This window comes from Chrysochloris asiatica, unplaced genomic scaffold (assembly GCF_000296735.1).
Source record: "Chrysochloris asiatica unplaced genomic scaffold, ChrAsi1.0 scaffold00029, whole genome shotgun sequence".
Classification (NCBI taxonomy): Eukaryota; Metazoa; Chordata; class Mammalia; order Afrosoricida; family Chrysochloridae; genus Chrysochloris; species Chrysochloris asiatica.
Genome location: NW_006408547.1, coordinates 11,989,051 through 12,002,875, shown reverse-complemented (window position 1 = coordinate 12,002,875; position 13,825 = coordinate 11,989,051). Strand labels below are relative to the sequence as shown.

Sequence of the window (13,825 nt, the reverse complement as noted above, 5' to 3'; positions counted from 1 at the left end):
AATCTCGTATAAAATTTAAAATAACATACCTTGTCAGAGGAGGGAGCAATTAATTTTGACTGAATTCTTTGACGTTTTAAAAATAAATGGAAAGTGTTAAGGCCTAGATCTATAGTGTATTTTCTCTTATGTTTCATGAACTACTGAAGTATTGGAGGTGGAAATGCATATGTATCATATAGCTCTTCCTTCTCTGGGAGGGCTCAGACCACCCTCTTCAGTTAACAGCAGCTAAGCACTGGATTGCGTATGCCATTAATGGACTCCCATTTCTTCTTCTTAACAGTAGTTTTCTCCCAACCTTTGCCAAGTGGGAATAAATGGTCAGCATGCTATATACCACTCTGTATCTCACCAGTTTGGGGCGGGGGGGGAAGTACCTTGTTAAAAGTTAATTTGAAAGGTGTTCCACATTCTCAAGTGTCATATAAACCAGAATTTCATTTTGTAATTAAGAGATAACTCTGAAAACAGTTTTAGAAAACAGTAAAAATGAATGGTACAGTAAGCTGCAAAATGGTCCCCCCCAAACGATATCCACATCCTGTTTGTTGAAAACTGTACTACTGTATGTGGCCATTCAGAAATGTCTTTCAAGATGTGATTGAGTTAAGGGTCTTGAGATTTGAAGCGGGGGTGGGGGGTGGGAGGGGAGGCTTGTACTAGATTTTCCTGCTGGCATCTTGAATTTGGCCGAGTGACACTAATTTTTGACTGTTGAGCTGCAGCATAAATTTCTGTTACTTGGAGTGACCCGTTTGTAGTGATGTGTTATAGTAGCCACTGGAAATCAATTCAGATTTAAGTACAGAAAAGCGAATGTGCTGCTGTAACAAATACGTTAAAAATGTGGAAGTGGCTTTGGAATTGAGCCTGGAAGAATTTTGAGATACATGATAGAAAATGCCTATTGTTAAGTGCCATCGAGTTGGTCCTGACCCATAGTGATCCTGTATAGGGTTTCTGAGGAGCGGCTGGTGAGCTTGAACTGCTGACCCTTCAGTTCAAATGACTTTGCAGTCTGGCACATTAACCCACAGCGCCACACTAGGACTCCAAGAAATTGCCTAGATTGCTTTAAACTGTTACTAGGAATATGAATGTTAAAAGTGCTTGGTTGTGGCCCAGAAGGAAATAAGCATTTTTTGTAACCTGGAAGAAAGGTGATGTTATACAGTAACAGAAAACTTAGCTGAAGTACATTCTGTAAGAGATTTCTAAAAAGAATGTTGAAGGTGCCACCTGGTTTCTTTTTGGTGTAGAGGAAGGAGACAAACTGAGGACAGAACTGTTAAGCAAAAAAAAACTATGCCTTGATTGATGACTTGCAGGAAATTAGCCTAGCTAAATTTTTTGAATGCTAAAATTGGAAGGTTCCATGTTACAGTGTTCAGTAAAAAGACTGTGTGTGATGACTAGACAACCTTTTGTGTTGAAGAGGTAGTACATGTGACTCCTGGATTCCCTGTACCATCTCAGCTGAAGCCCAGGAATAGAAAGGAGATGATCAGGGAAGATCTGTGGAGGAACCTCTCCTCTAATGATTTGAATCCCCATGACATCCCCTTACTGAGAGACCCATGAGGATTTTGAGCACGTTTTATAGGCAGAAGGACTGTTATTTTGGACCTCATAAGTAGAAGTAAAGAACAGTAAGAGATGTCTTGAAGATTGGAATGATGTGCCCATGCATCCATGGACAATGGGCAGCCACCAGAAGCTGGAAGAAGGAAAGAATTGATTTTTCCTTGAAGCCTCCAGAGAGAGTGCAGCCCTGCCAACACTCTTGATTTTGGCCTAGTGGTGCTGATTTTGGGCTCTGGCCTCCAGAGTAAATTTGTCCTCTTACACTACATTTAAAAAAAATTTGTTACAGTGGCCACAGGTATCTCATACATTTGGGAAGAATATATAAGCATTTATCATAAAGTGAGGCTATATATACAGTGTGTAATTAGGGGTGTGGCAGTGGTTTACGATGACAGCTGGTGTCATCCTGTATGGCACAATATACTTGAGGAGTTTAACAATGGTATGGAAAGGACTCCTGGGGTGATGCTGTAGGATCAGCTGTTGAACCCACCAGCTGCTCCTTGGAAACCCTATACAGGGTTGCTGTAACTCAGAACTGACTCTGTAGCACTTAACAACAACAACAACAGTACAATGATGGGCCTTCAAAAAGTTTGTAGAAAAATGGAATTAAAAGAGAATGGATATTTTTTCATAAGTTCTTAGGCTTGTATTTACACACTGCAGTTTTTATGAAAAAAATATGGCACAAAATGTGTCAACTATTTTAATTTGAAGTGATTGGGAAGTTATTAAAGGATTTTTGGAGTGATAGAGCCTTGGTCCTAATTAGTAATAATGTGATTTAAGACTTCATGTTAATAATGTATTCAGGGTAACGTTTACAAAATACATTTTGGTTGTTAGTGTAGTGACTTATTGTATGGTGGCTTGAAGGACTAAGACTGGAAACAAGGAAAGCACTGAAAGCCTGTCAAAAGATAGGGGTTTGACTTGGTAAAGCAGCATTGGAAATAGGGAAAGAAGAATTGATAAACTTGGTGAATGATAGGGTATATAGAGAGAGGAAGAAAGAAGCGGAAAGAAAGAACCCACTAGGTCCACCCGTAATGAATGAATTAACAGGCAGGCATCACTAACCATTTCAGGAATACTTGAGCTTACTAAAGGAAAGGAAATAGAGTGAAGTCTTTGAGAGCCAGAACTCAGCAGGTATGCCCTGTCTTTTTGGGTCTTGCTAGTTTTTTGCCTTTAGCAGCTACAGTCTTACTACTCTTCTGTTGTTCATTTTAGTAAAAAATAATTCCTTCTTGGACTGGTTTCTGCTCTAGGTAGGTATTGGTTCTCACAGGCTTTATTAGACTAGCAGACGGTTTCCAACAGTGTATAAAAAGGATAATGTACCATAATCAAGTAGAATTTATGCCAGGAATTCAAGGATGGTTCAACATAAGAAAATCAATGTAATAGAACAAAGGGGAAAAAATTTGTCATTTCAAGTCCAAAATGCTGTCATGATAAAAATACTCAGAAATTTCCTCAACATGATTTGAAAAACCTGTATTAATAAACTGTATGGTAAAAAATAAGGATTCCCACTTTCACCAATGGTTACAAATCGGGCTGCAAACCTCAAGGTCACCAGTTTGAAGCTGTTCCACATGCAAAAGATGAGGCTTTCTGCTCCTATGAAGATTTACAGCCTCGGAAACCCTGTACAGGGTCGCTATGAGTCAGAACCGACTCCACGGCATATAATCACCACTTGGATTATATTGATGGTTCTGTCCAGAAAAAAAATTACATGGTATTCTAATTGGAAAAGAAGTAAATCTATCTCCATTCACAGAGAAGTGATCCTATGTATAGGAAATTACAAAGAATTCACAAGAAAGCTGCTTCAGCAAAAGTTAGTTAGCAAAGTTGTTACTATTTACCAGTAATGAACCACTGAAAAGAATAAAAGATTAGTAATTTAACCAAGTAGGTAAAAGAATTATACCTGAAAACTACAAAACATTGTTGAAAGAAATAAGACCTGTGCACTGGACTGCAAGGTCAGCTTCAAGCGCAAGGTTTGTGGTTCTAGCTCACCAGCCACTTGGAAATCCTATACAGGGACACTATGAGTCAGAACCGATTAGACGACACTTACCAACAACAAAAACAGATGAAAAGATAACCCTATGTATGGATTGGAAGACTTAATATCGCTAAAATAGCAATACTACTGATAATACAAAGAAACACAATTCCTATTAAAATTCCAACAACTGTTTTTGCAGAGATGGAAAAGCAGATCGTCAAATTCATATAGAATTATCTTGTTGTTTTTAAGTGCCGTGGATTCGGTTCCGACCCATAGCGACCCTGTACAAGCTTTCCGAGGCTGTAAATCTTTACGGGAGCAGAAAGCCTCATCTTTCTCCCGCGGAGCGGCTGGTAGTTTCGAACCGCTGACCTTGCAGTGTGCAGCCCTATTCGTAATCACTGCATTACCAGAGCGCCTTATAGAATTTTAAGGAACTCTAGATAGCCAAAGTAATCTTGAAAGAAGAAGATTGAATAACTAGTTCTTTCTGATTTAAAAACTTACTACAAAGCTACAACTAAGTACAGACCATTGAGAGATAGTTGGCAGAAATGAACCAATTTATTTATCTATGCTAGTTAATTTTTCAATAATGATGCCAAGTATAGCTAATATAGAAAAAAATAGTCTCTTTGGCACATAGTGCTGAAACAAGTTGATTTCCAAATGTGAGAGGTTAGACTTGGACTCCTATCAAACTCTCACACTAGCCACGATACTTAACTCAAAATGGATCCTTGACCTAAATTAAAAAGCTAAAATCATAAAACTTTATCCCCCCCCCCCAGAAAAAAACCCAAAACCATCTGCCATTGAGTAGAATTTGATTCTTAAACGACCCTAAACGACCCTATAGGATAAGAGTAGAATTCTTCAGTTTCCAAGAGTTTGTGGGAACAGTTTCATCTTTCTTGCTCAGAGCAGCTGGGGTGGGCGTGAGGGTTGAATTTATAGCCTTGAGATTAGCAGTCCAAATGCTTAACTCAGGGCACTACCAGGGCTCTTTTTTAAATTATACAAACTTAGGTGTACATTTTCATGACATTGAATTTGGCAGTGAATTCTTAGGAATGATGCCAAAAGCATGAACAACAAAAGAAAACAGATATATTGGACTTCATCAAAATTAGCAATTATTGTGAGTCAAAGGACATTATCAAGTGAAGAGAATCTATGATATGGGGAGAAATAGAATATCTGATAAGTGTTTAATGTGTCATCAAGTCAGTTCATAGTCATAGGGACTCTGCACAACAACAAAGTGCAAATCAAAATTGCAATGAGACATCACATCCACTATGGTGGTGGGTGTCATTAGTGATAAAGGATTTAAAATAACAAATATAGGTAAAGATATGAAGAAATTGAAACTCTAGTTCGGTGCTCATATGAATGTAAAGTGGTACAGCTGCTGTGGAAAAGTGTTTGGCAGTTCTTTAAAATCACCATGATTGGTTGTATAACAAGCTATTATGCACAATTCATAGTTTTCATTGACTGATTTTTAAGAAGGAAGCCACCAGGGTTTTCTTCTTCATCCACCTCCTCTGAAACCTCTGCTGTGCATTTTAGCAGTACAAGCATCCACTAACATAAGGGACATTGGCTGGGAGTTGAACCAGTATCTCCCACAGGGAAAACAATTCTATACTGGACCCACCATCTAGCAGTTTTCATTCCTAGGTTTTATGCCTCCAAAGAATTGAAAACAAGGACTTAAGGAGACAACTTTCTTTCCATATACCTAACCATACTGTGTTGAGGGGCACTTAAAAACCTTGTGGAACAATTCCATTATCTTTTCATTCCATTTTTCTGTGAACTTTCTTTAGGCCCCTGATATTTGCAGTAGCTAGAAGATGAAAATAATAAATGTGTATTAACAGACTGTCAGTTTACATACAATGGAATAAATATTCAACTATAAAAAGGAATGTCGTTTGATAAATGCCTCAATATGGCTTAATCTTGAAATATTATGTAGGTAAGACAGAAGATAGATGAAAAGTTATCAGAGGCTGGGGGAAGAAAGTTGTTAGTGCAGTTGAGTTGGTTTCATCTCAGCAACTCCATTTAGGGTTTCTGAGGAACTGCTGGTGGGTTTGAACCACCTGACTTACAGTTCAAATTGACCTGTGGTCCAGTGCTTATGCTAAAGTGCCACACTAGGAGAAAGTAATGGGGAGTTATTTAGTAGGTACAGTATTTCTGTTTGAGGTAATGAAAAAGTTTTGGAAATAGTGATAATGATTATACAACTTTTGAATGTAATCTATACCATTGAAACATACATACTTTAAATGGTTAACACAGTCAATTTTATGTATTTGCCACAATCTTTTTTTTTTTTTTTTTTAATTTGAATTAAAATAGGAGAGGGAAGGATGAGTAATAACCAAAAAGCAACCTGGCCCTAAAGGAGAAAGATAGTTTTGGACCCAGAAGATTTAGAAAGACTTACTTCTAGATGTGTAGTTTGTTTTTTTGATTAAATTTTAGACATGAATGATAAAGAAAATCCTGACGGGATTACATTTCTCTTTTGGCAATATTATAGCGCACTGTTGCCAAAGCTCTAGAAGGTAGTGATGTTTACACTCAGTATTTCATACCTAGCTCAGCTATTAATGAGCTTCTTTTTTATGACACCATTTTCATTTTAGGTAATTTGGAATCTCAGGAGATCCTATCTATTATTAAAGTTTGAAAGCATTTTTAACATTATAAAGGTAACAAAAGGAGAATTGATAAATTGAGACAGGGAAAAGGAGTAGAGCCAGTGGATGGTGGTGTGAATTTTCTTTAGATTGTAGCTGGTGACATAGTCCATATTGAAAGACTTGACTTAGTACCTTTAGAAGGTAGCAGAATATTTAACATTGCCTTTGGGCTGGTAGTGGGTAAGAGTGGCCCTTTATATTTTATTTTGTTATTGTGTAGATTTTTTTTTTTATTAACAAGAATAACTTTTAAGAAAAGTTTACTAATGTAGTTTGCTAAAAGTTAGGACTAATTGTACCAAATTTCTTTTTAATAGTTTTTTATTCATTGTTTATCTAAAGTGAAGTAACGATTAGGTGAATTATTAAGATGAGCCAAGGTGTCTTGGAAGCTTAAAATTACAGAAATCCAAATTTCTCCTGAGTAATGACATTGTTTCTAATTATTTTTTTATTATTTCCTATCATTCTAGTAAACACTCCTGATTAAGTATTTTATGTTTAAGAGTGTTGTTGTTGTCGTTATGTGCTGTGGAGTCGGTTCCGACTCATAGTGACCCGGTACAGGGTTTCCAAGGCTGTAAATCTTTGTAGGAGCAGAAAGCCTCATCTTTCTCCCGCAGAACAGCTGGTAGTTTCGAACTGCTGACCTTGAGGTTGGCAGCCCGACTCGTAACCACTGTGCTACCAGAGCTCCTTGTTTAAAAGTAAGCCCTTGATATAAAGGGGCGTTCTAGCTAACCAGCCCCTCTTTGGATTGGGTGGAATGCAGGGTTGTAAACTTCCTCTGTGAGACTAATGAACAGGGTCCTGAACATAATGACTAGGAGGATCTACCTTAATAGCTCTGTGTTGTGTTAGCTTTTTTTTTATCCTCCCAAGGTGTTCACCGTATGGTATGTGCACACAAAGCTACACGGCTAACCTGGGAATAATGCAAGGAGGACAGAAATAACAATGAATGGATCTGACGAGTAGGATCAGCAGGAAGGAAGCAGAGTATCAAAGATATTTACTATGAAGGGGAAGGCTAGGGTTTAGAAAAATACCTCATGCAAGTAAGAAGATTTGTGGCATACCACATTTCACAGATGAATGAACCAGAAAAACAACTTTTAATTAATTGAGCCAACTATATTAAAATGAAAAGAGCTCTGGTAGCGTAGTGGTTATGAATGGGGCTGCCAACCTCATAGTCGGCAGTTCAAAACTACCAGCTGTTCAGCGGGAGAAAGATGAGGCTTTGTGTTCCCGTAAAGATTTACAGCCTCAGAAAAAGATTTACAGCCTCAGAAACCCTATACAGGTTCACTGAGTTGGAACTGACTTCTCGTACTTAACAACAATATTAAAATGAAAGATGATTGGTTTCTGTTGGGCTCGTCTTTTTTTGGTTTTTCCAATATGTAGTTAAATATCATTTAAACATAGTTTATAGCTTTAGTGAGCAAGTAACTGTATACAAAGAAAAAGCTATTTTATATTTCTGGTCACTGTGTGGTTAGCTCCAGGGATCACTTTTGTACTGTAGTCTCAGAAATAGCAGATCAACATTTTATGTCCTCAATATTTATAGATTTAGATGGAAATGAAACCTGATGTTCTTACCCAATGTAAAAATAGTTTCATTGTAGTAGAGGAAAAACAGTCCTACTTTTTTTGTAAGTCATGTTAAATGAATGAGATGAGCCTTAGCCAGTCTTATATTTTAAGGCTAGAGTTAATTTGATCATTGGTACCATAGATTCTGCCATTTGAAGAGAGGTTATCTGAAAATACTTAACGTGGGAACAAGTAGAAGCTGAGTGTATCAAGAAAGGCAAAGAATTGTATGGATTGAGAGAAGTAGTAACTTTTTTTTTATGACATTATGTGGATCTGAAAATAAGTTATGAGATTAGTATTTAACCTCTCCTGTATATTTATTGACTTAAAGTCTTTTATTTGGCATTTAGCAAAGGGAAGTGAAACTTGTTATTTACTTAAAATTCATTTTAAATTTATGCTTGGATGGTGGTGGCTGTGCGTTGTCAAGTCGGTTCTGACTTAACAGCAAACACTGTATAGGGTTTCGAGGCTATACATCTTACTGGAGCAGGTAGCCTCTTCTTTCTTCCTTAGAGCAGCTGGTAGACTCGAACTGCTGACCTTGTGGTTAGTAGCCCAGCACAGAAGCTGTTACACCACCAGGATTCCTTTGTTGTGTTAAGTGCTGTTGAGTTGATCCCTACTCATAGCAACCCTGTATAGTATTTGCAGGGAGCAGCTGGTGCTTTTGAACTGCTGACCTTGTCGTTAGCAGTCCATTGCTTTATCCTACAGTGGCGCACCCGGGCTCCTTTAATCTAGTGTTACTTCTACATTTGATGCTTTACCTTTAAAATCGTATTTGTTTTAAATTCTTTGGGTAGGTATTATAATCACATGGTTGATATTTTTTAGAAAATCAATAATGCCTCTTCTTTTTCCCGCTGTTGTCCCAGTTCTTTATTTTCGAAAGGTATATATGGTGGTGGAATTTTTGTTTTGCTAAAATTTATTAAATGTATATTCATATATAAATACATTACCTTTTTCACAAAGCATCAGACTGTACTTTTGTTCTTGCTACTTGACAGTACAATTTGGAGATTCAGTATACAGAGAGTTCCTGTTTTGATTTTTCTTTTTTTTTTTTAATTTTAACAGCTAGGCAGTAATTATTTTACAGATAGTCCATAACTTTTTAACCTATCCAATATTGGTGAATATTTGGATTTTCCTAGTCTTTTGTCTTTACAAACAGTGTTGCCATAAATAGTTTTGTAATTTATCCGTTCTGCATGTATATTTCTAGAATAAATTCCAGAAGATGAAATTGCTGGAAAAGTAGTATAAAGATATAATTTTAATAAATAATGCCTATTTGCTTTTTGTAGAAATTTTACGATTTTGCCATGCAACCAGTCACACATGCAAGTATCTGTTTACTCTCAAACTATCCTAGAATGCTGGCTATCCACACTTTAATTTCTAGCCATCATGACAGGTTAAAAATAAGGCATCTCTTCATTTTGAGATTTCTCTTAAGAGTTGAGTTGTAAGATTCTATTTTATAATACATTTTTCCATATTCGATGCCGTAGGGTTCTGTTATACTTTCTTAAGGACTGATTTAGAACCTTAGGAAACATGAGTTGGTTGCTTATATTTCTAAGTTTTCCCAAATGTGTATGTACACATCCTTTGAGTCATAACTGTACCTTGCATTTGTTGCACATACCCTTAACCCAAACGTGTGGTTGTTTATTAAGACTGTGTAAAGGAGCTCTGGTAGCATAGTGGTTACGAATCGGGCTGTTACCTCAGGCTCAGCAGTTCAAAAATACCAGCTGTTCCGTGGGAGAAAGAGGAGGCTTTCTGCTCCTGTAAAGATTTACAGCCTCGGAAACCCTGTACAGGGTCGCTATGAGTTGGAACCGACTCCACGGCACATAACAACAACAAATGTAAAGTTTGTTGACATCAATTAAAAATAGTAAAAAGAAAATAATCCTTACCATTGTGAAAGTCTCATGATGAAGAGGGTGACAACTTAAAATGGATTTTTAAGCAGCCAGTAGGAGGAAAGAATGACATGATCAAAGTATTGGAGGAGGGCAGGGTAGGAAAAAAAAGACAGTTTAAGAGAGTAGTAGAAACAAAGTTGGCGCCAGATTACAGAAAGATATAAATGACATGCTAAGTTAGCTGAAGTTTAAGCTGTGTTCATTAGATAGTTGGAATCATCGGAAATCTGAGGACAGGAGAGAGCAAGGCTCCCAAAAGACTTGTTTAGCAGAACTGTGTATATTACTGAAGGACAGAGTTTGGAAACAGGAAAACCATATGCTCTTAAGAGATGTGTGGCCCTAAACGAACTGGTATGGTGGCAGTAGAAATGAAAAGAAACTCTTAAGATGAGAGAGAACATAAAAGAAAAATCAAATTTGTTAACAACTTGAACTGGCCAAGGGAAGAGGGAGGACACAAAACTAAGCTGTAGAATTGAGATGTTAGTAAGGAAGGTGCTGGAACAACAAGCCTTCTGTAAAGGTGGTGTGGAGGTGACGTGGTAAAGTGACCCTGTATCAGCTTTCTGAGGAGCATCTAATGGGATTGAACTGCCCATGATGATGTTGGGTGAGCAGTCTTGCGTTTATCCTGATGGGCTCATCAGGACTCCTCTGGAAAGATTCCAACCTTGGAAACCCTATGGAAACTCTGCCCTTCCTATAGGGGCACTAGGAGTCAGAATCAACTAGAAAGTAGTCTGTTTCTTGGGTTTGTTTTTGTTTTGATGTTTGGTTAAAGGTGATAGAAAAGATTGGTAGGGTGGGAAAATTGAAATAATTGGACATGCTGAATTTTGACATATCCGTAGGTTGCCTAGGTGAATGTCCAGTACACAGCTGGAAATAAGAGCTTAGGAGAAAGGTCTGAGAGACATCAAATATAGTTAAGTTTTCTCTGTGGGATTTTCTTTCTTAGTGGGACTGTAACCCCTAGGCAAACCCACTGCCTTGACTCAGTCTGACTTGATAACAGCCCTACAGAAAATAGTAAAACTGTCCGTCCGTCCCCCTCCCCCCCCAGTTTCTGTAAAGGCTGTAAATCTTTTTGCCAGCAGATTGCCTCATCTCTCTCCTCCAGAGCGGCTACTAGGTTCAAACTCCAGACCTTTTGGTTTGCAGCCTAGCACCTTACCGACTGTCCTACCTGGGCTTGCATATGGGACTATAAAGAGTCTGAATCTGAAGTCTGTCTTCCATTACATTCCCAATATTTTCATCACGATTTTCATTTCATCTGTTCTTATTTGCCCTTCCATCTATTTTCTAAGCCTTTTTGGTCTAAACCCACACTGCAGCCTTAGAACAAAAGCAAAACCTCTTTAGTTTTATTTTTAAATGGTTGGGTTTTTCTCACATTTTTGCTTGCCTGTAAGATAAAATCTTATTCTTTGGTTGTTACACATTGTTGTTAAGTGCCAATGAGTCAGTTCTGATTCATAGTGTAGAGTTTCCAAGGAGTGGCTGCTGGGTTTCAACCTCCGATCTTGCAGTTAACAGTTCAGTGCTTATCCTATAGCCCCCCCCCCCACACACACACCCTAATGTCCATTTCCTTCTGCAACATCTTCTGCTATAAAGCTTGATAACATTCACAGTGAATTTACGATTTGTAAAGCAACAACAAATTTGGAAGGAAGTAATCAGAGAATCTTAGTTTGTATTTTAGGAAGTCTAGTGATGCCCCTGTACTCCATGTACGTATTAGATGCCATTCGTAACCTTCCCCCTTAGTTCTCCTATTTGTTGTTGTTAAGTTCTACGGAGTCAGCTCTTAATAGCGACCTATATAGCGTTTCTGAGGAGTGTCTGGTGGGTTTGAACTGTAGGTCTTGCAGTTCAAACTGACTTTGTCTTCCGGTGTTTACAGCGCCACACCAGAACTCCAAAGGGGGAAATGACCTGGAGGGAATTCAGGAAAGCAATTGGATGTTTGAGGCTAAAAGCAGTTGAAAATACTGAAGGAATTGATTATGCTGCTGGTTGTGGTGCTGTTGGTTAATGCGCTGGACTGCAAAGTCCATGTGAACCAGGAGTCCTGCCATTCTAGCTCACCTGCTGTTCCTGAGAAACCCTTTCTTTACAGGGTCACTATGGGTCAGACCCCGACTTGACGGTACTTAACAACAACAGTCCATTTGAAATGAGATAATAAGCCAAAAAGACTACCTAGTTTTTTCTGTGCAGGAAAAGAGATCTTTAATTTCTTGGTTATGTGTTGTCATTACATTGTATTTTGAATTTTAGATACCTTTATAATTATAAATACAGTGTTGCTAGCTGATATACTTTGAATAAATCTATACCTTGGTGTATAATTGATAGTGTGTTCTCTAGATATACTGAAGGTATAGATAGAAGTGGTGGTGGCTGTGAGCCATGGAGTGGGTTCTGACTCATAGCGACCTTGCATAGGGTTTCCTAGGCTGTAGTCCTGGTGTGACGCTGTGGGTTAATGCGCCAGACTACAAAGCCGTTTGAACTGCAAGGTTGGAAGTTCAAGCTTACCAGTTGCTCCTCGGAAACCCTATAACAGGGTCACTATGGATCGGAATTGACTCAGCGGCACTTCACAACAAGACTTCTTTACAGGAGCAGAAAACTTCATCTTTCTCCCATGGAACCGCTGGTAGTTTCGAAGTGCTGACTGTAAGATTAGCAGTCCACCTCGTAACTACTACGCTACCAGAGTCCTTATGGATAAATGTAGGGAAGCGAATGAAATTTATACTGACCTCAGGGTAAGATTAGTAGAGATTGCGTTCCAGTTTTAAAATGCATAAATCATTTTCCTACAGTTCATTTTACATGAAAACCAAAATGCAGAAGTGTACGTTGTTGTTAAGTACCGTTGGGTTGATTCCGACCCATAGCGACCCTGTACAGGGTTTCCAAGGAGCAGCTGGTGAGCTTGAACCACCAACCTTACAGTTCAAATGACTTTGCAGTCTGATGCATCAGCCAACAGCACCACCCCAGGACTCCAGAAAGTGCATAGGAACCATGAAAATAAATGGTTATGGAAGTTCCTCAGTTCTGACTTTATTGTTGGTTTCCTTCTGCTTTACTATTTGACTTTGTTGTTAAGTGCTGTCAAGTCAGTTCCAACTCAGAGTGACCCGTATAAAGTTGCTGAGGAGCGGCTAGTAAGTGTGAACTGCTCGACCTTGCAGTTTAAACTGACCTTCTGGCCTCTAGTGCATTATCTTACAGAGCTACCCCAGGACTGTGACCTTAACACAAGTTTAATGAAGAATGCTGGAGTGTGTGTTTGGAGTCCTGGTGTGGCTCTCTGTGAGTTCATGCGCTGGACTGCAAAGTCTGTTTGAACCATGAGGTTTGTGATTCAAGCTCACCAGTCACTCTTCAGAGACACTGTACAGAGTAACTATGGTTTGGAATCGACTCGATGGCACTTAACAGCAACAAATTGTATGTTTATATTTTGGTTGTAAATTAGAACCCGATTTCTAAAGTACTAACTAACTAATAGAAGACATGGGATTTACAAAGTCTTTCCTTCTTTACTTTCAGGCTGAAGAACAGTTGAGAATTGTCGAAGAACAAAGAAAGATTCATGAGGAAAGGATGAAACTAGAACAAGAGCGACAGCGTCAACAAAAGGAAGAACAAAAAATTATCCTGGGCAAGGGGAAGTCCAGGCCCAAACTGTCCTTCACATTAAAAACCCAGGATTAAATTGCAAACTCTGAACTTTTTACAAAAAAAAAAAAAAAAAAAAAAAAAAAAATGAGTCTGGGCTTAAAACAATCCTCCAGCCCTTCACCAATCAAATTTTGTTTTTTTGTTATTTTAATTTGGAAAATATGGAAAACTAGCTTGTTCTAATAGGGGCTATGCTCTGCAATTCCTTTTTTCCCTTTAACTTC

General features: G+C 38.3%; 1 protein-coding gene across 1 annotated transcript in view; it reads left to right on the top strand.

Moving 5' to 3' along the window:
• ARGLU1 (arginine and glutamate rich 1) overlaps positions 1 to 13,634 on the top strand; it is a 44,173-nt gene extending 30,539 nt beyond the window's left edge. The window contains exon 4 of the mRNA XM_006846679.1: positions 13,470 to 13,634. Within this exon, the coding sequence (XP_006846742.1) occupies positions 13,470 to 13,634 (165 nt within the window). The remainder of the gene's footprint in view (positions 1 to 13,469) is intronic.
• The last annotated feature ends 191 nt before the right edge of the window (positions 13,635 to 13,825 follow it).